This window comes from Arachis hypogaea, chromosome 9 (genome assembly GCF_003086295.3).
Source record: "Arachis hypogaea cultivar Tifrunner chromosome 9, arahy.Tifrunner.gnm2.J5K5, whole genome shotgun sequence".
Taxonomy (NCBI): domain Eukaryota; kingdom Viridiplantae; phylum Streptophyta; class Magnoliopsida; order Fabales; family Fabaceae; genus Arachis; species Arachis hypogaea.
In genome coordinates, this window is record NC_092044.1 from 112,649,229 (window position 1) to 112,676,894 (window position 27,666).

The 27,666-nt window shown below is 34.2% G+C and overlaps 1 protein-coding gene and 1 non-coding gene across 4 annotated transcripts; both read left to right on the forward strand.

Annotated features, from left to right (window-relative positions):
• On the forward strand, positions 1-108 carry LOC112713992 (small nucleolar RNA R71). The gene has a single exon (XR_003158950.1). It is a non-coding gene; the product is annotated as a small nucleolar RNA R71 (small nucleolar RNA).
• A 5,436-nt stretch (positions 109-5,544) lies between these two features.
• On the forward strand, positions 5,545-20,997 carry LOC112713089 (uncharacterized). 3 transcript variants are annotated; one of them, XR_011865173.1, is made up of 2 exons: positions 5,545-5,911; positions 20,670-20,997. XR_011865173.1 is itself a non-coding variant. In XM_025765842.3 (2 exons), the coding sequence occupies exons 1-2, from the start codon at positions 20,246-20,248 to the stop codon at positions 20,927-20,929; spliced, it is 375 nt and encodes a 124-aa protein (XP_025621627.1). In that variant the 5' UTR covers positions 19,565-20,245; the 3' UTR covers positions 20,930-20,997. The 3 variants fall into 3 exon arrangements, 1 of the variants encoding a protein (XP_025621627.1); XR_011865174.1 differs by lacking the exon at positions 20,670-20,997 and adding an exon at positions 6,233-6,630; XM_025765842.3 differs by lacking the exon at positions 5,545-5,911 and adding an exon at positions 19,565-20,360.
• Positions 20,998-27,666: the final 6,669 nt, after the last annotated feature.

Here is a 27,666-nt window from a genome sequence, read left to right on the forward strand (position 1 = left end):
AAGCATATCAGAAGGACACTTTCTGATTAATTGTTTGTATCTTTCCCAAGCTTCATAGAGGGATTCTCCTTCCTTCTGTCTGAAGGTTTGGACTTCCACTCTAAGCTTACTCAATTTTTGAGGTGGAAAGAACTTTGCCAAGAAGGCATTGACTAGCTTTTCCCAAGAGTCCAGGCTTTCTTTAGGTTGTGAGTCCAACCATGTCCTAGCTCTGTCTCTTACAGCAAAAGGGAATAGCATAAGTCTGTAGACCTCAGGGTCAATCCCATTAGTCTTGACAGTGTCACAGATTTGCAAGAATTCAGCTAAAAACTGATGAGGATCTTCCAATGGAAGTCCATGGAACTTGCAATTCTGTTGCATTAGAGAAACTAATTGAGGCTTAAGCTCAAAGTTGTTTGCTCCAATGGCAGGGATAGAGATGCTTCTCCCATAAAAGTCGGGAGTAGGTGCAGTAAAGTCACCTAGCACCTTCCTTGCATTGTTGGCATTGTTGTTGTTTTCGGCTGCCATAGGTTCTTCTTCTTTGAAGATTTCTGTGAGGTCCTCTACAGAGAGTTGTGTTTTGGCTTCTCTTAGCTTTCTCTTCAAGGTCCTTTCAGGTTCAGGATCAGCCTCAACAAGAATGCTTTTGTCCTTGCTTCTGCTCATAAGAAAGAGAAGGGAACAAGAAAATGTGGAATCCTCTATGTCACAGTATAGAGATTCCTTTAGGTGTCAGAGGAAAAGAAAAGTAGAAGACAGAAGTAGAAAATTCGAACTTATCAAAGAAGATGGAGTTCGAATTTTGCATTAAGGAATAGTGTTAGTCCATAAATAGAAGGATGTGAGAAGAAGGGAAGTAATTTTCGAAAATTAAGTAAAAGATTTTGAAAACATTTTTGAAAAACACTAATTGATTTTCGAAAATGAAAGTGGAAAAGAAATCAAGTGATTTTTGAAAAAGATTTTGAAATTAGAAATCAAAAAGAATTGATTGAAAACTATTTTGAAAAAGATGTGGTTAAGAAGATATGATTAGTTTTAAAAAGATGTGATTGAGAAGATATGATTTGAAAAACATTTTAAAAAGATTTGATTTTGAAAATTAAAAACTTGGCTAACAAGAAAAGATATGATTCAAACATTAAACCTTTCTCAACAGAAAAGGCAACATACTTGAAATGTTGAATCAAATCATTAATTGATAGCAAGTATTTTTTTAAAAATAGAAAGAAATTGATTTTGAAAACATATGATTGAAAAGATATGATTTGAAAAAGATTTGATTTTGAAAAAGTTTGAAAACTGAAAAAAAAACTGCATTAAAAACAAAATCTTCCCTCTTGTGCCATCCTGGCGTTAAACGCCCAGAATGGTGCACATTCTGGCGTTTAACGCCCAAAACTATACCCTTTTGGGCGTTAAACGCCCAACCAGGTACCCTGGCTGGCGTTTAAACGCCAGTCTGTCCTTCTTCACTGGGTGTTTTAAACGCCCAGCTTTTTCTGTGTAATTCCTCTGCTGTATGTTCTGAATCTTCAATTCTCTGTATTATTGACTTGAGAAGACACAAATTAAAAATATTTTTGGATTTTTAATAATAAGGAAAAATCAAAATGCAACAAGAATCAAATAACAATGCATGCAAGACACCAAACTTAGCAGTTTGTATTCTACTGACACTAATGAGAATGCATATGAGACACACAAAACACCCAAGTCAAGAGAATTTAAAGATTAGAGTAAGAAATCATCAAGAACATCTTGAAGATCACTAAGACACATGAATGAATGCATGCAATTGACACCAAACTTAAAATGAGACTAGTGTCTCAATAAGAAACATACAATATTTTTGGTTTTTATGATTTTGTAAATTTTTTTTTGTGATTTTCGAAAATTAAGTGGACAAAGATATCAAAATTCTTAATGAGAATTCCAGGAATCATGCAATGTTTAGTCTAAGACTCCGGTCCAGGAATTAGACATGGCTTCACAGCCAGCCAAGCTCTCAAAGAAAGCTTCGGTCCAAAACACTAGACATGGCCAATGGCCAGCCAAGCCTTAGCAGATCACTGCTCCAACAGCAAGATTGATAGAAATCAACAAGCTCTTGTGATGATAAGTTGAAACCTCGGTCCAATGAAATTAGACATGGCTTCACAGCCAGCCAGACTTCAACAAATCATCATGAAACTCTAGAATTCATCTTCAAAAATTCTGAAAAAAATACCTAATCTAAGCAACAAGATGAACCGTCAGTTGTCCAAACTCAACAATCCCCGGCAACGGCGCCAAAAACTTGGTGCACGAAATTGTGATCAATACTTTTCACAACTCAAATAATCCCCGGTGATGAAACCAAAAACTTGGTGTTCAACACCATGGCATAAACACAACTTCGCACAACTAACCAGCAAGTGTACTGGGTCGTCCAAGTAATAAACCTTACGCGAGTAAGGGTCGATCCCACAGAGATTGTTGGTATGAAGCAAGCTATGGTCACCTTGTAAATCTCAGTCAGGCAAACTCAAATGGGTATGGTGATAAACGCATAAAACATAAAGATAAAGATAGAGATACTTATGTAATTCATTGGCAGGAACTTCAGATAAGCGTATGAAGATGCCTTCCCTTCCGTCTCTCTGCTTTCCTACTGTCTTCATCCAATCCTTCTTACTCCTTTCCATGGCAAGCTTAAGCAAGGGTTTCACCGTTGTCAGTGGCTACCTCCCATCCTCTCAGTGGAAATGTTCAACGCACCCTGTCACGGCACGGCTATCCATCTGTCGGTTCTCGATCAGGCCGGAATAGAATCCAGTGATTCCTTTGCGTCTGTCACTAACGCCCCGCCTTCAGGAGTTTGAAGCATGTCACAGTCATTCAATCATTGAATCCTACTCAGAATACCACAGACAAGGTTAGACCTTCCGGATTCTCTTGAATGCCGCCATCAGTTCTAGCCTATACCACGAAGACTCTGATCTCACGGGAATGGCTGGCTCGTTTGTCAGGCGAGCACTCGGTTGTCAGGCGATCAACCATGCATCGTGTATCAGGAATCCAAGAGATATTCACCCAATCGAAGGTAGAACGGAGGTGGTTATCAGTCACACGTTCATAGGTGAGAATGATGATGAGTGTCACGGATCATCACATTCATCAAGTTGAAGAACAAGTGATATCTTAGAACAAGAACAAGCGGAATTGAATAGAAGAACAATAGTAATTGCATTAATACTCGAGGTACAGCAGAGCTCCACACCTTAATCTATGGTGTGTAGAAACTCTACCGTTGAAAATACATAAGAACAAGAGTGATCATTGGCTTCGGTCCCAGAGAGGGAACCAGAAGAACCAAGATGAAAATACAATAGTATAATGTCCTACTTATAGAAAACTAGTAGCCTAGGGTGTACAGAGATGAGTAAATGACATAAAAATCCACTTCCGGGCCCACTTGGTGTGTGCTTGGGCTGAGCAATGAAGCATTTTCGTGTAGAGACTCCTCTTGGAGTTAAACGCCAGCTTTGGTGCCAGTTTGGGCGTTTAACTCCCATTCTTGTGCCAGTTCCGGCATTTAACGCTGGAATTCCTGAGGGTGACTTTGAACGCCGGTTTGGGCCATCAAATCTTGGGCAAAGTATGGACTATCATATATTTCTGGAAAGCCCAGGATGTCTACTTTCCAACGCCGTTGAGAGCACGCCAATTGGGCTTCTGTAGCTCCAGAAAATCCACTTTGAGTGCAGGGAGGTCAGAATCCAACAGCATCTACAGTCCTTTTTAGTCTCTGAATCAGATTTTTGCTCGGATCCCTCAATTTCAGCCAGAAAATACCTGAAATCACAGAAAAATACACAAACTCATAGTAAAGTCCAGAAAAGTAAATTTTAACTAAAAACTAATAAAAATATACTAAAAACCAACTAGATCATACTAAAAACATACTAAAAACAATGCCAAAAAGCGTACAAATTATCCGCTCATCAATGCTGCAAAATGATTTATAAATAATTTGGCAAACTCTTCAAAGCTTGATATAGATCCTGCAGGTAAGTTAGAAAACCATAATAAAGCAGCTCCATCTAAGAAGGTTGGAAAAGATCGGCACAAGATGGGATCGAAGTCACTATTGAGAAACATCATTGATTTTCAAATTTTGTAACATGGATTTTAGGATCTTCGATCCCCTTGTACAGTGTTAGGGTCATTGAAAGTGTAAAATTTTTAGACATTTTAAAGCTCATTATTTCTTCGGAAAAGGGATTAGTCCGTCGTCTTGCTGTTTTGGGGTTGGTTTCCACCGTCTTTGCGTTTGATTCTGATTGACGCTCCTCATGCTGATCGGTATTTGCTTTCTTGTTGGTCTTCTGCTCGTCATTGTTCTGCATTGCTGCCAACAGTTCGGCTATTCGCTGGTTTTCCGCGAGCAAGGCGGAATTTGCAGCTAATAGGTCAACGTTGGTCGGATTGGTCGAGAGAGTTACCAAATGGTCCGTCATGGTTCAGTTCCTGAAAGGAAAGAAAATACAAGGCCAATGTGAAATTGTTAGCTCGGAAAAAACTAGAAGGTGAGGCTTTTTGCCCCACAGTGGGTGCCAAATGTTCGTGCAAGGATACTCGTCTCTGTGCTATACGTCGGACTCCAGGTGTTACTGAGGAGATGACCGGGTCTGCGACGAGGAGCACCTTGCTTGAACACGGACCGAGTGTGGTACCTGCAAAAAGGACTCCGATGTTCAAGTTAGTAAAGAATATTTTTAATATACTAGTACCAGAACGAAATACTAGTGTGAGTAGTCTAGATGCCTTTGGTGATTTTACAGTTGCCGTTTTATAGACTTTTTGGATTGAATCCGTTTAGTGATTTGTTGGAGTGAATCCTGGTTTGGGCCGAGATTTTTGGATGGTTATTGTTATCGTGTTTATCCGCTACCTACCTGCTTCTTTAACGTGCTAACGTAGCCGAGATATAGGATGTAGGTTCTGATTTTGTAGGGTACAGTACACCATATATCCAAAATATTGACTCACTTAATCAATAAATTAAAAAAAAATGTGTGCTGTAAATAAAAGTTTTATATTATGCGCAAATTTTTTTATATTATATTTACAAGTTTTTTTATTTTGTAAAAAAAATTTCTATGCTAAAAAATGCAAATAACAAAAAACAGTGACATATAGACGTACCTTTTATTAATTTAATTAAATTTAATTACAAAAAAATTGTACATGTAATATTATTGAATTTTTTTATCTTCTTTTTGTACTTACAAAATTTTTATGTAATTTTTACAGAAATCTATATATACAAATTAACAGTCAGTTATATTAAATTATTTAATATTTTTATTTGTTATTTTGACGTTAAAAACATTTCATATAAATCGTCATTTATCTTATTTTATTTTATTGTATCCAACGCACTCCGTAATCATTATCTATGATCATATTCTTGATCATGGGATACTCTCAAAATTCTCAAATCTGAGTACGGTGATGTTTCTGTACAAGGATCTCGATTAAGTCAAGCGGTGGCATGTGTAATCCTATGAAACAATACACTTGGACTTCTACTTTCTTTCATCCTTTTTTATTCTAATCTTAAATCAAAGGTCGCTAAAGTGGACCTGATACACTTTGAAGTATAATATTATTATTATTATTTTGTGTGCCTAGCTACTTTCACTATATAGAATATACTATATAGTGTCAAACTAAAGTACTCAATCATAGATAATAATTAATCGTCCTTTATAAATACATGAGGTAGGAATCAAGGAAATCAAAACCTACATCATCGTTATTATCATGGCTTCTTACTCTGTATCATGTTTCTTCGGTGCAAGTGCGACTTCAAATCGCTGGCAAATAAAGCTCTCCCAACCTTACCCCAAGATAAGATTGCAGTGCTTTAAGGACAATGGTAATTAATACATATATTCTTGTACTCGCTACTCAATCTATCAATCCTTAACAAGATGTGTTCATGAGTTGAAATTATTCATCCTTGATAAAAGCAAATTAATTCAAGGGGAAAAAACAAATTAAAGATTCAAGATCATGACTCGCAAACACAGCAAAACGATTTTATATTATATATTAATTTATTTCTGTTTTTGTTAACAAAAATTTATTATTATCAACAAATGATATATTTTTTCATTTTATGATACCATATCAGATTTCAGAGTTTATTTTTTTACAAAAAAACATGTTTTATTTTGTGATTGTTTTGGCAAATAAGCCAGCAGACATGGTTGATGCAAATTTGAGTGTTTTGAGGGCAAGAATTGAAGAATTGAAGAAAAGGGATGGTGGGTGGAACTATAACAAGCTGAATAATAATGAATACGAGGTTTCAAGGTATAAGAGAAATTCAAAAATAGTAACAGAATACGTAGAGATGTTGGGTATGGCATGTGGTGCAATTGGACTCGTCTTTCTCATTGGTTCTATTAGCATTTACCTTGTGTCCCTTCTTGTTTATATATCAAAATGAATCACTTAGCTTGTTTCTTCTTCTACCTACCAAACATCAAATATATCATGTATCATCTTTAATTTGTCTTTTTCTATCTACATGGATGTCTTTGTTTCAAATTGAAATTTGAATGTGTATATATATCTAAGTATTCTCCCTTCCCCGTGCATAAGTTGAAGAAACTAATAATACTCCCAAACAAGCGTGTTTCTCAGGCGGTGATGATCATCAATAACTGCAATTCTCTAAGATCCAAGAAGAATAAAATATTATTAAATAATAAAAAAAAGTAATTGTAGAGTTAAATTTTATTTTGATACGTGATTCAAATGTCCGTGATATAAAAAGATTAAATATTATTTAAAAATTATTAATTTATTTTGATATACTTTAATTTTTATTTATTTAATCATTGGATTGGATTTTATGTTTATAAGTTTTAGAATATTTTTTTATTTTGACTTAATAAAAAATGATAAGTATCTTCTTAGTTATTGTAGTTATAGTATTCTGTGGTTAGAAATTTGAATTTTTTTATTTCGTAGTAAAATCATGACGTAGATAAATAAAATTGAATGGATTTTTTTTTATTGTATTGAAAAAATTGGGTAGAAAGTTATAAGTTTTCCCGATTTAATTTATAAATTATGATGTGTATAAGTGTGATTGAAGAATTTTTTTAAAAAAAATTAATAAAAATTAAAGTAAACCAACTCTCTCTATTCAATTTTAATTTTTTTATTTTTATTTTTATTTTGTTGTATTTTTTATTTTATTTAAATTTTTATCTTTTATTTATCTTATCACATTTATTTTCACAATATAAAATAAAATATTATTTTTACGAAATAATGGAGATCCGAGGTTAAATAATACTATAGAAATGCTTGCAACATTTGCTAGATTAATAATAAACTTCTTGTCAAAAAAAAAAACTAAAAACAGACAAATTCATTGGATCCATGCCCTTGAGTTTAATTACAGATAAGTTTAAGAAATCAACTACCACCACGGCAGCATTTTTCATCTGAAACAATATTTAAAAAAATATTATCTAAGAATTCAAAAGAGTTGTCTTTGAGTAACATTTTTAGATCTAAAAGTAATTTAATCAATATTGAAATAATTTTGTTGGCATTTATATATGTATGTTAGTAATTATGCATGTGAGTTCTACTAGCTGGCTAGTAAACTTGTTCTTCATAGCGTGGAGACTAAAGCTTTCATTAGAAAGTGGAAAAGCCGAATAAATTATATATTACTTTCACATTGTCGTGACAAATAAATGAGATGTAATTACTAATAACACAAAGCCAACTGCTTCTCAAGAGTTTTTAATATTGACGTCATTTTATATCAAGATATAAATATCTACTTTCTTCTTTAAGGGTTTTTTTCGCATGATGCAGTGTTGATGAGTTTCAATCTCAATAAAAACATATATATTGTTAATTAAATATAGAATTCTAGCAAGATTTTATTAAGATACTTTGAATATTATTAAAATATTATTAGAGTTGTTAGTAGTTGGGAATTAAGTTAGTAATAGCTCGTAATTAGTAGATGAATATTTATGAGATTAGTTGAAAATATTTGTATAAATAACATGACTTTTATATTATGTAAAACAACTTCAACACAACAACTTCATATATAATATTATCTTCTTATTCTGCTCTTCTTCTCGCAGAAATTCAACAAATATTGTCCAAAATGATAAAATAAATAAATAAATAAAAGTAAATTTGTTTATAGGAGAGAAAACAGACATCTTTGGGAATAGCGGACTGGAGTACCAAAATGGGAGGTTTATTTTTTAAATTATATATATAAAGAATATTAGAGGCTTATCAAAATTTATTATTTTTTACCATTATTTAACCATTAAAATTCAATTCATTTAGTTTAATAATTCAATAACATACTTTATCCTATATTTTTAAATATAAATGACTAAGTAATGATAAAATATAATAAATTTTGATAATTTTTTAACATATATATATATATATATATATTACTTTTTTATACACCTTTAGTACACGTTTCTTTATAATATAAAAAGAATTCAATAAAAATGCGTCCAACCATTTTAAAATTAAGTTGCTTCTTCCTCTTCTATCATTATTATTAACATGGTCATATATATATATATATATATATATATATATATATATATATATATATATATATATATATATATAACTTTTTTATACATTTTTAATACACATTTCTTAAGGTGTCCAAATATTTTAAAATTAAGTATTTAACTAAATTACAGCACACATCTTTTTTGAAGGTATGTATATATATGCTACAACTGCTTTTTTTTTCTTTCTCCTCCTCTTCTTCATTCTTCATTATCGTTTATTGAGGTCGTCTTCTTCAATGACATCATCATCGTCATCTCTGTCGTCGTCATCATTTTCTTCTATTGTTTTTCTTCAATACTTGTTTGATTTTTTTCATCGTCTTCTATCATTATCATCACCATCATAGTTGTCATCTTCTTTAAGCAAATAAAAGCACAAAAAATTTTATTCACACCATAGAAATTTTGATGCATAGTACAAAATTTTTTAAAAGACCACATTCTTAGAGTATTAACACTCAACCAATAAAATACACCCAACACAAAATTTTAGTACACAATATATAAATTTTTTAAATTTTGGTGCACAATACAAAATTTTTTAAAAGACTATATGTTTAAAAGATTGACATTTAACTAAAGAAATTTTTGGCACACTTAACAGAAATTTTTAAAAAACCACATGTTCGTGCAAGGATACTCGTCTCCGTGCTATACGTCGGACTCTAGGTGTTACTGAGGAGATGACCGGGTTTGAGACGAGGAGCACCTTGCTTGAACACGGACCGAGCGGGGGTACCTACAAAACGGACTCCGACGCTCAAGTTAGTAAAAAATATTTTTCAATATACGAGTACCAGAACGAAATACTAGTGTGTGTAGTCTAGATGCCTTTGGTGATTTCAGCAGTTGCCATTTTATAGACTTTTTGGGTTGAATCCGTTTAGTGATTTGTTGGAGTGAATCCCGGTTTGGGTTGAGATTCTTGGGTGGTTATTGTTATTGTGTTTATCCGCTGCCTACCTGCTTCTTTAACGTGGCCGAGATATAGGGGGTAGGTTCTGATTTTGTAAGGTGCAGTACACAGCCCCCAAGCTTAACTTGCCTGGGTTTTTATTTTTAGCAAGTTGAGCTTAAGTCGACCTATATCTCGGTCTTGGCAGCCCCCAACCTCAACGCTGCGTTTTGTTAGGTCTTGTGGTTTGCAATCTGTAATTTTTGAAAAGATGGTTTAATGATTAATTATTGGATTCAAAGGGGTGTTTTTTTTCCCTTTTTTAGGAAAACGTGTTGTAGTTATTTCACTTAATGACTGCATCTGTACCATTTTTGACCCCTGGTTCCTTAGCGGTTCGTCTTTTTACTTTTCCACTTAGTTAGTGGGTTGTAATAGGCTTTTACTGTTTCTTTCTCTTGGAAAATCTCAAAAAGTCACTCCTTTTTACTCAAATTTTGACCGAAAATGACTTCCAAAGGTTAGAATTTTCTTCTTCTTTGTCTTCTACTCTTTCTCTATATCTTGTCGTAGTTTAGTCTGTAATGGAAAAGAAAAAGTTGAAGAAAAAGCAGAAAGTTGTTGAGGTTAAAAAAGATGATCTTTATTATTGGGTACATGACGATGTTAAGACCCGTGCTTCTTCGTACTGTAGTTTTGATTCTCTTCGAGAGCTTCGTGCCATGAAATTGACTAAGGATGATTCTAATGTTGCTATCGAACTTCTGCCCTGCTCGAGTGAGGATAGGGTTTGTGAGCGTAGGGGAGATTGGGGGTACTTCGATATGTATTCTCCTTGTTTATCTGAGTTGTATATTAGGTTTCCTTTTTCTTCTTTTGAATGCGACGTCTTGACTCAGCTGAATTGTGCCCCTTCTCAACTACACCTGAATTTGTGGGTGTTCCTGAAGGCGTACTAGTGTTTGATGGATTTTCTTGAATATTCTCCTTCTCTTGGGATTTTCTTTTCTCTGTTTCAGTCCAAGGGAGTTCGAAAGGGTTTATGGGTTTGTTTGAGTAGCTTTTCCGGTCGTTCTATATTCCTTCTTTATAAGTCTTCTTTTAAAAATTTCAAATTCCTATTCGTCAAAGTCCGATATGTAGAAACTGAATACCCTTTTTATCTTGATGATGAGTTGATGGAGAGGTATCCGCTTTATTGGTGTTCCGAGCCTATGTAAGTTCTCGAGGCTTATAGGACCGAGGAGGAGGATTTAGTTATTGACTTTTTGGTAAAAAATTTTGCCACTGGAGAGTGCCTTTCGATCTCTGAGATGTTGAATTTTGAAAAAGAGAATGATAGGGACGGGTTGAGGACGTATATAGGTAATATATATATATATATATATATATATATATATATATATATATATATATATATATATATATATATATATATATAGTATTAGTCTATTGTTTGATAATTGATGTTTGTTTGTGCTTGTTTGTAGGAGGACGGGTTCCGCATCTAACGTCGTCCAGGCTTCAGTCTTTCCTTGATAAGAAAAAGGAGAAAGGTGTGAGTACCTCTGTGTTTCTGAAGACTGGTGAGGAGGGTGTTGCTTTCTCTACTGCGCAGCCAGTTTCTTCAAAAAGAAAAAGGGACGAGTCTGACAATTCTTTGGAGGTGCTGTCTGAAGGGGGTAAAGCTCCTGCCGAGATTTCAACCTTAGTTTTTTTTATCATCAACGTAAACTCCATGGTTTCATTCCTGGGGCGAATGCTCATTCTTTGTGGAGTGATAAATTTTCTCTGGCCGAGCCTTCTGAGAGGGCTTCCCAATTTCCTGGGGACATGGTGCTTACCCGCCGTGCCGGGGTGGAAGCCTTAGGTAAATATGTTCAGGTAATTTTCGACTCTCTTTTTCTTCTTTCTCCTCTCTTTTTTTTTTTGATTGGGTTTAATATTACCCTGTCAGTTTGTTGCTGCTCGTCTACTGTGTGTTAGTCGTACCACCGAATTTCTTGGGGCCGAGCAACAGGTTGATGTTGATAAGTTTGCTGCTCTAGAGCGTTTGGTGAAAGAGAATGAGGGGGTTATTATTGACATTACAGCTAAGATGAAGGAGAAGGAAGACGCTGTTACCGATATTGCTGCGAAGTTGAAGGAGAAGGAGCAGGAAGTATGTCATCTTCAGGATCAGATTCAGACTCTTCAGGCCGAGATAAGGGATAATGACAAGACAAAAGGTGAGATGATTTCCCGTATTCATGAGCTGGAGGATCAAGGTATAGAAATGTTTACCTCGGGGTTTGATCGAGCTGTTTCTCAGGTGTCGCTGTTTGTTCCCGGGTTTGATATTCGTCAATTTGATGTGACGAAGATAGTTATTAATGGAGAGTTAGTTCAAGATGAGGCTGGCGATGATCATGATGAGAATGTTCCACCGCCTATTTGATATCTTGGTAGAAAGTAGTTTGGATTTGTATTTTGTTTTTTGAAAAACTTGTCAGTTTTTGTTCCAACGTTAATGATTGATTGTCTGAACTATGGTTTCGGAATGGCTTTGCTATGTTATGCTATATGATTCCAACGTTTATACCTTGTTGGTTCGTAATATGTTTAGAATATGACTGCATAGTATAGTAAATGTATGCTTTTATTCATATGTAATTGTTCCTCATGTTTGAGGTTTGCAGGATGGTCGGCCTCGTTAAAACCTACCCGAGTAAACCCTCCTTAGGGAAAAACCTCGTGGCTAGGAAAAAGAGTACCTGGCCATCCTGCTTCTTACAACATCATGATTAGCTATAGTAGTATTTAAGTGACGAAATATTCCATGTATTTGGTAAGGCTGTTCCGTTCAATGTCTCTAAGCAGTAGGCACCTCTTCCGATTACTTTGGCGATCCGAAAAGGTCCTTCCCATGTTGCTGCTAACTTTCCATGGCCTGGTGACTTCCGAATATCTTCTAGTTGTCTGAGCACTAGGTCTCCTTGTTTAAGGATCCTTGGTTTTACTTTCTTGTCGTACTGACGCTTCATAGCTAGTTGCATTGACTTTTGTCTTAGCTCTGTGTAATTGCGTTCTTCCTCAACGACGTCAATTTCGGCACGCCGAGATTGTTCATTGGCACTCTCATTGAAGTGTTCGGTCCTGGTCGAGCCTTGGCTGATTTCCAAAGGGATTACGCACTCTGTTCCGTACACTAAGCGGAAAGGGCTTTCTTTTGTCGTGGTTTGAGGAGTTGTGTTATAACTCCACAGTATTTCTGGTATAAGTTCGGCCCAGCGACCTTTATCCTCGGTCAATTTTTTCTTAAGGGTCTGCAAAATCACTTTATTAGCTGCCTCTGTGAGCCCATTGGTATGTGGGTGCTCGACAGAGGAAAAATGGTGTCTTATATTCATGTTAGTTAAGAACGAGGTGATTTTTTTATCACTAAATTGCCTGCCGTTATCGGAAATAATTTCTCTTGGTAAACTACATCTACAAATAATAAATTTCCAAATAAATTTTTGTACCTTGTCCGAGGTGATTTTTCCAAGTGGTTATGCTTATATCCACTTTGTGAAGTAATCAATAGCCACCAAAAGGAACTTTACCTGGCCTGGCGATGTTGGGAATGGTCCGAGGATGTCCATGCCCCACTTGTGGAATGGCCAGCTGGCGTCGGACATATGCAACGTCTCGGCTGGACTGTGTATTAGTGGCGAGCATTTTTGACACGAATCGCATTTTCAAACCTTGTTCGTGCAGTCCGACCTTAAGGTCGGCCAATAGTAGTCTGGGCGCAAGATTTTTGCTGTCAGGCTTCTGCCTCCGATATGGTGTCCGCAAATACCTTCATGGACTTCGTCGACTGCTGCTCTTGCGTCATCTCCTGCGAGGCATTTAAGTAGTGGTTGGAAAAAACCACGTCTGTATAGATGATCTCCTATTAGGGTGTAATTGGTTGCTTTTCTTTTGAAAGATCTCGGATCGCCTTCTGGCACTACTCCTGTCTTTAGGTATTGTATTATGGGGGTTCGCCAATCTCCTTCCCGTGACACATATAAAACATACTGCATATCTAGGCTAGATTTCGTTAGTGTGAGATGTACCAGATTTTCTAAGTGTTGGTCATCTCTATATGTTGCTAGCTTTGATAGTATATCTGCTCTGCTATTTTGTTCTCGGGGTATATTCGTTATTTCAAATGTTTGAAAACTTTTTATCATGTTTTTAGTAATATGTAAGTATTTTTCTAAGAGGGGATCTTTAGTTTGGAAGTTACCGGTTACCTGTTGTACTACGAGTAAGGAATCACAATATACTTGCAAGCTTGGCACTTGAATTTCTTTTGCGAGTCTTAGTCCCGCTAATAACGCCTCATACTCGGCTTGGTTGTTTGTTGCCTGGAATAGAAATTTTATTGATTGCTCGGCGTATACCCCTGTTTTGTATTTTAGCAGTATTCCTGCTCCGCATCCGTTGTCATTGGATGCTCCATCTACATATAATTCCCATGGCTCGGCTTCCTCTACTTCATTGGTGAATTCGGAGATAAAATCGGCCAGGGCTTGGGCCCTGGGGATCCTATGGACTGATAAGTAATGTCGAATTCTGAGAGTTTGACCGACCATTTTGTGAGTCTTCCTGCTAGGTCAGGTTTTGCTAGGATTTGTCGAAGCGGTTGATTGATTCAAACTATAATTCGGTATCCTTGAAAATAATGTCGTAGCCTCCGATCTGTGGCAATTAGTCCAAATGCTAGTTTCTCTATCATTGGGTATATCGTCTCAGCACCCTATAGGACTTTACTTACAAAGTATATTGGGTGTTGTTCTTTTTCGTTATCTGTTACAAGTACCGAACTGATTGTGTTAGTTGAAATTGAAAGGAATAGATGTAAAGGCTTACCTTGTTCCGGCTTTTTCAATATGGGTGGTGACCCTAAGGCATTTTTGAATTTTGTGAAAGCTTCTTCACATTCCTCTATCTAGATGAATTGATCGGACTTTTTAAGGTGTTGAAGAAGTGATATGATTTTTCTGCTGCTGCTGGCAAGAAGCAGGAAAGAGCTGCTAACTGACCTGTTAGCTGTTGGACCTCTTTCTTATTCCAAGGAGATTGCATGTTGATTACTGCGAGACAGGATTTGCCTCTATCCCCCTGTTGGTTAATAAGAAGCCGAGGAACTTTCCTTATTGTACTCCGAAGGCGCACTTTTCTGGATTCAATCCCATATTGTGTTTTCTGAGCTGTTCGAATACCTCGGTCAGGTCGTCCTTGTGCTGTTCCTCCGAGGTTGACTTTACTACCATGTCGTCTACATATATTTCAATGTTTCTTCCGATCTGTTCTTTGAACACTTTGTCCATTAGCTGTTGATATGTTGCCCCCGCGTTTTTTAGCCCAAAGAGCATGACTTTGTAACAGAAGTTCCCTTGATCGGTGATGAATGTTTTTTTTTCTTTGTCTCCCGGATGCATGAGAATTTGATTATAACCTGAGTAGGTATCCATGAAGCTAAGTACTAGGAAACCTGAGGTGTCATCTACTAGCCTGTCTATGTTGGGCAGTGGGTAACCGTCTTTATGGCATGCTTTGTTTAAGTCGGTAAAGTCTACGCACATGCGCCACTTTTCCGAGCTTTTTCACACCATTATGACGTTTGCTAGCCATGCTGAAAATCGTAGTTCCCGGATAAACCCTGCCTCCAGGAGCTTTATTGTTTCTGCCTCGGCTGCCTTTCTCCTTTCGTCTCCCAAGTTTCTTTTCTTTTGTCGTATAAGTCGGGTATTGGGGTTGACTGCCAACCTATGGCAGATAAAATTGGGGTCGATACCAGGCATGTTCGCCGGTCTCCATGCAAAAAGGTCGGCGTTTGTCTTTAGTATTGTGATAAGGTCGTCCTTCTGTCCTGCAATGAATGCGGATCCTATGTTAGTGAATTGTTCTTCCTGACCTAATTGTACCTTTTCAAGGTCATCCGTTGGCATGGGACGACTTTCGTCACTTCGAGGGTCCAGTTCGGCCAGAGTTGGTATATTTTTCGAGTTGTACACTGTGTGTATCCGAGGTGTTTCTTCCTTCTTGACTGCTTTGAGGCTTGCATTGTAGCATTGTCTTGCCTCCTTGTGGTCGACGTATACCATCCCTACTGCGTTATCCTACAAAGAAAATTTCACACAAAGATGAATTGTTGAAACAATGGCTCCAAAGGCGTTCAGTGATGGATGCCCTAGGATGATATTATAAAGGCTGGGGCAATCAACCACTAGGAATTGAATGTATAGTGTTTTATTGTTTGTAGATTCTCCAATTGTTGTTCTCAGCCAAATATACCCTGATACCGATACCTTTTCTCCAGAGAACCCTACCAATTCTCTGGCTGACGGTTGTAGTGCGTTGTCGCTGAAGTGCATCTTTTTGAATGTTGAGTAGAACAAGACATCGGCACTGCTTCCTGGATCGAGCAGGACCTTTTTTTATTATTAACTCTCCCATGTGGACTGAGATGACAACAGGGTCGTCTAAGTTCGGGCAGGTTGTTTTGAAATCGGCCGCGCTGAAGTCGATGCGGGAGGTCGGAACCGACGTCTGTCGTACCGGACGAGATCCTTCCATCGTCATCATTGCTCGGTAGCTTCTTTTCCTTACTGAAGTGGTATTTTTGCCGCCAGCAAAGCCTCCTGAAATGTAATTGATTATCCCCTTGGATGGGGGTGTTACGACTTCTTTTTGCTTGTTTTCTCTTTCTACTTCTCTTTCTGTGTCGTATTGCTTTCATGACGAGATATATTTGTCTAAAAGTCCTTGTCTTGCCAACCTTTCAAGAAGATCTTTTGCCACCACACACTCGTCTGTTGTATGATCGAACTTTTGATGGAAAGCACAGTGTTTGCTTCGATCCACATACTTTTGATCTTGGTATGACCCTGATCTGATAGGTGGTTTGATCAGTTTGTTGTGCAGAATTTCCTTGATTATGTCCTCCCTTTTTGTGTTGAATTTTGTGTACGAGTCGAACTTCGGCGCTAGTTTGAATGGTTTTCGGGGGTCTTTACTTGTAGGTCGGTGTGGCCTTTCCTCATCTTTTTTGGTTGGCCTTTTGCTTCTTCTGGCCACCCTGAGCTCTTCAATTTCAATTTGACCCTGGGCTTTTTCTCGAAACTCCTCCAGCGTTTTCGGTTTTGCCACTGCTATTGCTTCCTGAAATTTTTCGGGACAGAGTCCGCTTTTGATGGCGTGTTGCTGCACTTCGGAGTTAAGATCGGGGATTTGCATAGCTACTTCTGTGAACCGCATCATGTACTCCTTTAAGCTTTTATGTTGTTCCTGTTTGATCGTGCTGAGATAGTTCGAGTCTCGCACGTAGATTTTGGATGCTGCAAAATGATTTATAAATAATTTGGCAAACGCTTCAAAGCTTGATATAGATCCTGCAGGTAAGTTAGAAAACCATAATAAAGCAGCTCCATCTAAAAAGGTTGGAAAATATCGGCACAAGATGGGATCGAAGTCACTATTGAGAAACATCCGTTGGCGTGGGACGACTGTCGTCACTTCGAGGGTCCAGTTCGGCCAGAGTTGGTATATTTTTCTAGTTGTACACCGTGTGTATCCGAGGTATTTCTTCCTTCTTGACTGCTTTAAGGCTTGCGTTGTAGCATTGTCTTGCCTCCTTGTGGTCGACATATACCGTCCCTACTACGTTATCCTACAAAGAAAATTTCACACAAAGATGAATTATTGAAACAATGGCTCCAAAGGCGTTCAGTGATGGACGCCCTAGGATGATATTATAAGGGCTGGAGCAATCAACCACTAGGAATTGAATGTATAGTATTTTATTGTTTGGAGATTCTCCAATTGTTGTTCTCAGCCAAATATACCCTGATACCGATACCTTTTCTCCAGAGAACCCTACCAATTCTCCGGGTGACGATTGTAGTACGTTGTCGCTGAAGTGCATCTTTTTGAAGGTTGAGTAGAATAAGACATCGGCGCTGCTTCCTGGATCGAGCAGGACCTTTTTTATTATTAACTCTCCTATGTGGACTGAGATGACAACAGGGTCGTCTAAGTTTGGGCAGGTTGTTTTGAAATCGATTGCGCTGAAGTCGATGTGGGAGGTCAGAACCGACGTTTGTCGTACCGGACGAGATCCTTCCATCGTCATCATTGCTCGGTAGCTTCTTTTCCTTGCTGAAGTGGTATTTTTGCTGCTAGCGAAGCCTCCTGAAATGTAATTGATTATCCCCTTGGATGGGGGTGTTACGACTTTTTTTTGCTTGTTTTCTCTTTCTACTTCTCTTTCTGTGTCGTGTTGCTTTCTTGACGAGATATATTTGTCTAAAAGTCCTTGTCTTGCCAACCTTTCAAGCAGATCTTTTGCCACCACACACTCGTCTGTTGTATGACCGAACTTTTGATGGAAAGCATAGTGCTTGCTTCGATCCACATACTTTTGATCTTGGTATGACCCTGCTCTGATAGGTGGTTTGATCAGTTTGTTGTGCAGAATTTCCTTGATTATGTCCTCCCTTTTTGTGTTGAATTTTGTGTACGAGTCGAACTTCGGCGCTAGTTTGAATAGTTTTCGGGGGTCTTTACTTGTAGGTCGGTGTGGCATTTCCTCTTCTTTTTTGGTTGGCCTTTTGTTTCTTCTGGCCTCCCTGAGCTCTTCAATTTCAATTTGACCCTGGGCTTTTTCTCAGAACTCCTCCAGCATTTTCGATTTTGCCACTTCTATTGCTTCATGGAATTTTCCGGGACAGAGTTCGCTTTTGATGGCGTGTAGCTGCACTTCGGAGTTAAGATCGGGGATTTGCATAGCTGCTTCTGTGAACCGCATCATGTACTCCTTTAAGCTTTCATGTTGTTCCTGTTTGATCGTGCTGAGATAGTTCGAGTCTCGCACGTAGATTTTGGATGCTGCAAAATAATTTATAAATAGTTTGGCAAACTCTTCAAAGCTTGATATAGATCCTGAAGGTAAGTTAGAAAACCATAATAAAGCAGCTCCATCTAAGAAGGTTGGAAAAGATCGGCACAAGATGGGATCGAAGTCACTATTGAGAAACATCATTGATTCAAATTTTGTAACATGGATTTTAGGATCTCCGATCCCCTTGTACAGTGTTAGGGTCATTGAAAGTGTAAAATTTTTAGACATTTTAAAGCTCATTATTTCTTCGGAAAAAGGGATTAGTCCGTCGTCTTGCTGTTTTGGGGTTGGTTTCCACCGTCTTTGCGTTTGATTCTGATTGACGCTCCTCATGCTGATCGGTATTTGCTTTCTTGTTGGTCTTCTGCTCGTCATTGTTCTGCATTGCTGCCAACAGTTCGGCCATTCGCTGGTTTTTCGCGAACAAGGCGGAATTTGCAGCTAATAGGTCAACGTTGGTCGGATTGGTCGAGAGAGTTACCAAATGGTCCGTCATGGTTCAGTTCCTGAAAGGAAAGAAAATACAAGGCCAATGTGAAATTGTTAGCTCGGAAAAAACTAGAAGGTGAGGCTTTTTGCCCCACAGTGGGTGCCAAATGTTCGTGCAAGGATACTCGTCTCTGTGCTATACGTCGGACTCCAGGTGTTACTGAGGAGATGACCGGGTCTGCGACGAGGAGCACCTTGCTTGAACACGGACCGAGTGAGGTACCTGCAAAAAGGACTCCAATGCTCAAGTTAGTAAAGAATATTTTTAATATACGAGTACCAGAACGAAATACTAGTGTGAGTAGTCTAGATGCCTTTGGTGATTTCACAGTTGCCGTTTTATAGACTTTTTGGATTGAATCCATTTAGTGATTTGTTGGAGTGAATCCTGGTTTGGGCCGAGATTTTTCGGTGGTTATTGTTATCGTGTTTATCCGCTACCTGTTTCTTTAACGTGCTAACGTGACCGAGATATAGGGTGTAAGTTCTGATTTTGTAGGGTACATTACACCACATATCCAAAATATTGACTCACTTAATCAATAAATTAAAAAAAGAATTGTGATGTAAATAAAAGTTTTATATTATGCGCAAATTTTTTTATATTATATTTATAAGTTTTTTTATTTTGTAAAAAAAAATTCAATGCTAAAAAATGCAAATAACAAAAAACAGTGACATATAGACGTACTTTTTATTAATTTAATTAAATTTAATTACAAAAAAATTGTACATGTAATATTATTGAATTTTTTTTATTTTTTTATTTTTTATCTTTTTTTGTACTTACAAAATTTTTATGTAATTTTTACAAAAATCTATATATACAAATTAACAGTCAGTTATATTAAATTATTTAATATTTTTATTTGTTATTTTGACGTTAAAAACATTTCATATAAATCATCATTTATCTTATTTTATTTTATTGTATCCAACGCACTCGTAATCATTATCTATGATCATATTCTTGATCATGAGATACTCTCAAAATTCTCAAATCTGAGTACGGTGATGTTTCTGTACAAGGATCTCAATTAAGTCAAGCAGTGGCATGTGTAATCCTATGGAACAATACACTTGGACTTCTACTTTCTTTCATCCTTTTTTATTCTAATCTTAAATCAAAGGTCGCTAAAGTGGACCTGATACACTTTGAAGTATAATATTATTATTATTATTTTGTGTGCCTAGCTACTTTCACTATATAGAATATAGTATATAGTGTCAAAATAAAGTACTCAATCATAGATAATAATTAATCCTCCTTTATAAATACATGAGGTAGGAATCAAGGAAATCAAAACCTACATCATCGTTATTATCATGGCTTCTTACTCCGTATCATGTTTCTTCGGTGCAAGTGCGACTTCAAACCGCTGGCAAATAAAGCTCTCCCAACCATACCCCAAGATAAGATTGCAGTGCTCTAAGGACAATGGTAATTAATACATATATTCTTGTACTCGCTACTCAATCTATCAATCCTTAACAAGATGTGTTCATGAGTTGAAATTATTCATCCTTGATAAAAGCAAATTAATTCAAGGGGAAAAAACAAATTAAAGATTCAAGATCATGACTCGTAAACATAGCAAAACGATTTTATATTATATATTAATTTATTTCTGTTATTGTTAACCAAAATTTATTATTATCAACGAATGATATATTTTTTTATTTTATGATACCATATCAAAGTTTATTTTTTACAAAAAAACATGTTTTATTTTGTGATTGTTTTTGGCAGATAAGCCAGCAGACATTGTTGATGCAAATTTGAGTGTTTTGAGGGCAAGAATTGAAGAATTGAAGAAAAGGGATGGTGGGTGGAACTATAACAAGCTGAATAATAATGAATACGAGGTTTCAAGGTATAAGAGAAATTCAAAAATAGTAACAGAATACGTAGAGATGTTGGGTATGGCATGTGGTGCAATTGGACTCGTCTTTCTCATTGGTTCTATTAGCATCTACTTTGTGTCCCTTCTTGTTTATATATCAAAATGAATCACTTAGCTTGTTTCTTCTTCTACCTACCAAACATCAAATATATCATGGATCATCTTTAATTTGTCTTTTTCTATCTACATGGATGTCTTTGTTTCAAATTGAAATTTGAATGTGTATGTATATCTAAGTGTTCTCCCTTCCCCGTGCATAAGTTGAAGAAACTAATAATACTCCCAAACAAGCGTGTTTCTCAGGCGGTGATGATCATCAATAACTGCAATTTTCTAAGATCCAAGAAGAATAAAATATTATTAAATAATAAAAAAAGTAATCATAGAATTAAATTTCATTTTGACACGTGATTCAAATGTCCGTGATATAAAAAGATTAAATATTATTTAAAAATTATTAATTTATTTTGATATACTCTAATTTTTATTTATTTAATCGTTGGATTGGATTTTATGTTTATAAGTTTTAGAATATTTTTTTATTTTGATTTAATAAAAAATGATAAGTATCTTCTTAGTTATTGTAATTATAGTATTCTGTGGTTAGAAATTTGAATTTTTTTATTTCGTAGTAAAATCATGACGTAGATAAATAAAATTGAATAGATTCTTCTTTTATTGTATTGAAAAAATTGGGTAGAAGGTTGATGAGTCCTCTCAATTTAATTTATAAATTATAATGTGTATAAGTGAGATTGAAGAATTTTTTTAAAAAAAATTAGTAAAAATTAAAGTAAACCAACTCTTTCTATTCAATTTTAATTTTTTTATTTTTATTTTTATTTTGTTGTATTTTTTATTTTATTTAAATTTTTATCTTTTATTTATCTTATCACATTTATTTTCACAATATAAAATAAAATATTATTTTTACAAAATAATGGAGATCCGAAGTTAAATAATACTATAGAAATGCTTGCAACATTTGCTAGATTAATAATAAACTTCTTGTCACAAAAAAAACTAAAAACAGACAAATTTATTGGATCCATGTCCTTGAGTTTAATTACAGATAAGTTTAAGAAATCAACTACCACCACCGCAGCATTTTTCATCTGAAACAATATTTAAAAAAATATTATCTAAGAATTAAAAAGAGTTGTCTTTGAGTAACATTTTTAGATTTAGCGTTAAATATAAATGTTCTGAGGGGTCAGTGTTTGAGGCTGAAACTAAGGTCCAGATTGTTTTTAGTGATAGCAGTTCATTCAGTTTAAAATAATTCAATTAGTTTTTTGGGTGAAAAATATTAGATATTTCATCTTCTGAAATCAATATTTTTGATATTATTATAATTCAATATGTCTATTATGTATATGTACTTTTTGAGATCGATAAATTCTTTGGGTTTTATTAACTAAAAAATTTGACTTTGGACAATAATTATCAAAAAAGAATTAATTGAAACATAAAAACGTGACTAAATTGGTCCTAATTACTCTTTGAAAAATAGAAGAATGAAGGAGAGAGATTCTCGAATGAAGAAAAGGATTCAATAACTTAGAAAGAATTGAACGAGAAGCCGTATGAGATGAAAATCTCATGTACAGTATAGAGTGTCAATAAGGGTGACTTATTTGTCAATTTTTCTACTATCACCCAAAAAAACTCTGCCTTACGTAAATTGTCAGAGTACGTTTAACTTTTGGATTTGAAATTTCACTTCCGTCTGTCTGAGTTCTTAGTGAGAAGGTGGGAGATGGTATCTATAAGACTCTGATACTTAAGTTAACAAGGTTTTTAAACAGATTTTTATAGTAGAGTAGATAACTATTTTTTGAAAAATTATATTTTTATTGGTGGATAACCATTCTCTTTATCTTTGAAGCTTGTTGAGATTTATCTTTTAAATGAAAAAGAGATAGTAGAAAAAAAATTTAGAGAGACAATTACTTATTTAGATAAGTGAACTAACCTCCCTTGACCTTTCAAAAGATCGGATAAGGAAAAGATGCCATTTTTAATAGGTTTATTTTTAATGAAGTCTTTATTTTGGACTAAAAGTATGAATAATAAATATTATAAATTTTTAATATTTATAAAAAAAATATTCATTAAAAGAATATCTATGGAATAATATATATAAATATATACAAATTTATAATATCTAATTTAGTAATTATTTTTTTTATTTATAAAACATTTTTATTACCACGACATATATAATATCATTTGGGTAAAATTTATAAACAATCTTATCTTGGAGCAATAATTAACTGCCACATCTATGTGTAACTATATATATATTAAGACCACATGTATGGATCTAACATCTACGGTAAGAATGATGAAAATCATGTAATGGATTCCATTTCCGAATTAGGCAAGTATCATTGAGTGAGAAGGATGTTATGAAGGCAAAAAAGGACAGGTAATTATATTTATGGGTTATGGATTCAGATATGCAAGATGGCAAATTGTGAATAACTGAATATGTTATAAGTCAAAAATGACCTGCACTACCTATCTTATCTAGTGCACAGGCCACAACCAATCTCGTTTTGCCATTACATTACATCTGCTTACTTTTACCAATATTTTATTTAATTATTTAATTATTATAATTCATCATTTGTTTTTGTTAATTTCAGAAAAGCATAGGATTAGCACTTAGCAGCACACTTTTATACACGTGATTGGCTTTACCCTCTCTGCTTATCCAAGATCCCGAGGAAAATCAAATCAAACGAAGTTATAACTTAGGCAAAATATAAGTTTCAGATCAAAGTTTAAAGATATGTTTACATGGTAAAATATAAATCATACATTCTAAAGTTACATTTTTTACTTAAAATTGTAATTTTTCACAAAAAAAGCGTCACTTAATGGAAAAAAGTAAATTAGAAGATTTAAGAGAAGAAATAATTAAATTATCAAAATTAATAGATCAAAAATTAATGATTTTAACTAATGTTAATTGTAATGACACTGAATTCTTAAAATCAATACAAAATGATTTTTCTCAAAATCTTTATTTTACTATAAGTTTTATTGAAGGACTTCAAAAACCTGAAAAAACTTATTTTTCACACGGAATTTCTAAAAAATGCTACCATGGAAATGATTCCCCACATCTTTATTATACTTTTAACCCACAATTAAATTCTAGAGTAGATATGCTTGAAGAAATATTAGTATCCATAAAATTTCAAAGAAATAAAGAAAAAGAAAATCCCAAAGAAGAAAAATTTCAAAATATAATCAATATAACAGACTTAAAAATAAAACCACCATTGAAATTATGAATATTGAAGAAAAATTAGAAGAAGTTACAATGCTTTTTAAACAATTAAAAATGGCTCAAGAAAATAATATTATGGAACATGGTTTTCAAATAGAAGAAGAATTAGTAAATTCTGAAAATATAGAAAATGAAGAACACATTCTAGATTATTCAAGTGACGAGGAACCAGCAATTTCAATGCAAGTAAAAAATGAAGCTAGAACATCTAAGGATAATCAATCTCAATTTAAATGGGAAACAAGTTTTGATAATTATGCTTTTAAAAAAGGGTTTATAAATAAAGATTCAAAATATACAAAAATACCATCAAAATACGTTCCTAAAATTCAGGAAATGGAAGGAGAAAGAATGCTTGACTTAGACTGTAAAAAGAATGAAAAAGAAATTTTCGAAAGTTGGTCGAATTCCTTTTTATTAGAAGCTTTTACTAATCCAAAACTTAGTGAATTGTCTGGAAGAGATATTTGGAATTACATAGGGTTTCATACTAAAGGAACTATAAGAGATTATATGACATCAATAGAAAACCAAATAATAGAAGATTTAGCAACAAAAACAACAGCTTATGATAAGATATTATATATAATGATGATTCTATATAAAGAATTTTTTGGAAAAAATATTATAAATCATAGACAAGAAGTCTATAATAAAGAATATCAAGAAGCAAAAAACCATTTAGCTAATATTCAGATATATGATCTATGTAATGTGGAATCTTATATATGCGAATATAGAATACATTATTACAAATTAAAAGAAGAAGATAAAAATCATTATCTTAGTATGTATATAACAAAACTTCCATATCCTGCTAATGAATTTATAATGGGAAGATTTATAAGAGAAATAAATAGAGGGACAATTGAAAATAATTTTGGTGGAGCAACCTCTGCAATAAGAGAGGAAATAAAAGAACGCTGTATGCAAGAAGCAACTCAAAAAAGATTTGTGAATATAATTAGAATTTGTTGTCAGGATAATGAAGAGATACCCCAAAAATATGGTCTTAATAAAAATTTTCAAAGAAAAAGAAAATATCAATTTAGAAAAAGAAAATACTATCCAAACTGAAGAAAAAAGAGGTATTTTAGAAAAAGAAATAACGATAAAAATAAAAGACAAAGAAATGACTATTGCCTGAATAAAAAAGAAAATTGTAAGTGTTGGTATTGTTAAGAAGAATGACACTATGCAAATGAATGCCCGAAAAAGAAGGATAAAAAGGATCTTACTAAACAAATAGAAATTGCTAAGTCTTGTTTCATGGAACCATTAGAGGAATCTGATGATAACTTAGACTATATTTTTGAATATGTCTCGGAAACAGACTCAGAGACCGAGTAATAATGCCACATTTATTACTATAAAAATAACAGAAAAGTTTATAAATGCTTTCATAGATTCTAGAGTAACACAATGCTTTGCTAGTTCAAATATAAAACTTGATTGGAAAAAATTAAAGAAACCATTAAGAGTTAGAATAGCTGAGAAATCAATACATAAAATTGACCAAAAAGCAGAGATGGTTGAAATTTTTATTCAAAATTATAGGTTCATTGTTCCATCTATATATATGTTAGATTTTGGAATGGATTTTATCATAGGAAATAACTTTTTAAAGCTATATCCATTCATTCAAGAATTAACATATATAGTTTTAAAAGCTCCACACGATTCTTCAATAAATCAAAAATCAAAACGTATAAAAATACCAACTACTACTATAGATAAGATCTTAAAATTTAAAATATTTTCTATATTAGAAACATGTTATTTAAATTTATACTTTCAGATAAACATTCCAAAAAATAATCTTGAAATAAAGATAGAAGAACTTTTGGATGAAATTTGTGCTGAAAATCCTTTAGATATTAAAAATACAAATAACGAATTAGTAAGCATTAAACTAAAAGATCCTACAAAAGAGATAAATGTTCCAAATAAAATTCCTTATTCCGCAAGAGATAAAGAAGAGTTCTCATTAGAATGTAGAGATCTTTTGGAAAAAGGAATTATAAGATTAAGTAAAAGTCCTCATGCGGCTCCAGCCTTTTATGTCGAAAACAATAATGAAATTAAAAGGGGAAAACGAAGAATGGTTATTAACTATAAGAAGATGAATGAAGCAACTATTGGTGATGCTCATAAACTTCCAAGAAAAAATTCTATTTTAGAAAAAATCAAAGGAGCAACTTGGTTTTCATCTCTTGATGCAAAATCAGGATATTGGCAACTTCGTTTAGACGAAGAAACAAAAAAATTAACTGCTTTTACTTGCCCAACAAAAGAATCAACAAGTGTGTTGCTCTATGAATGGAATGTATTACCATTCGGATTAAAATAAGCCCCAGGTATTTATCAAAGATTTATGGAAGAAAATCTAAAAGAGTTAAATGAATTTGTTTTAGTATACATTGATGATATACTAATTTTTACAAAACAGGATAAAGAAGATCATCTTCAAAAATTATTAATAGTTTTAGAAAGATGTAAAGAAAAATGATTAGTTCTTAGAAAAAAGAAAGCAAGAATAGCAAAGCAAGAAATAGAGTTTCTTGGATTAATTCTATCCACTCAAGGAAAGCTAAAACTTCAACCAAATGTTCTAGAAAAGGTAATTTATTTCCTAATAAAATAGAAGATAGAAAACAATTACAAAGATTTTTAGGGTGTATAAATTATATTTCTGATCAAGGATTTTTAAAGAATATAACAGAATACACTAAAAGCTTATTTTCAAAAATAAGTACTAAAAAAGTATGGAAATGGTATAAAAAGATAGTATGCAAATTCAAAGAATTAAAGAATTATGTGAAAAACTTCCAGAACTTTATATTCCAGAAGAAAATGACTACTTAATAGTAGAAACAGATGCTTTAGACATAACCTGGTCAGGATGTCTAAAAGCTAAGAAAGCTATAAAAAGTCTGGAACAAGAAAAAGAATCTCTAGATTCTAAATATTCCCCAAAGAAATTACTTTGCAGATATATTTCAGGGACTTTTACTCCAACAGCACAGAGATATACTACTCATGAAAAGGAAACTCTGGCAGCAATTAAATCTCTTAAGAAATGGAAAATTGATTTACTACCCAGAGAATTTACATTAAGGACAGATTCAAGTTACCTAACAGGTTTCATACGATATAATTTAAAAGTTGATTATAATCATGGACGATTGGTAAGATGGCAATTATTTTTGTTACAATATCCAATAAAAATTGAATATATTAAGGGTGACAAAAATGTTATTGCAGATACATTAACAAGAGAATAGAGTTCGTCTACAACGCATTAGATCAAGAAATTCAAAAATATGAACAAGAACTCGAAAAATGCAAGCATTGTCAGCAAATAAGGACACAGATCCAATCCCTCAAGAAGGCCATCGAAACAATGAAATCAACACAACAACCAAAACCATCAGAGTTCAGCCAGCCAAGCGTGGTAGACAAATCAGGTGAAGAAAAAAATTCAGAAAATAAAACAATTGCTGAAATTATCAAAAAATCCACCCAAGATAAAAAATATTATG

Bases quoted from the DNA above. Each gene is read 5' to 3' on its own strand.
- LOC112713089 (XM_025765842.3), top strand. From the start codon at position 20,246: ATGGCTTCTTACTCCGTATCATGTTTCTTCGGTGCAAGTGCGACTTCA. The intron at 20,361-20,669 runs GTAATTAATACA...TGTTTTTGGCAG, and splicing joins GCAGTGCTCTAAGGACAATG to ATAAGCCAGCAGACATTGTT.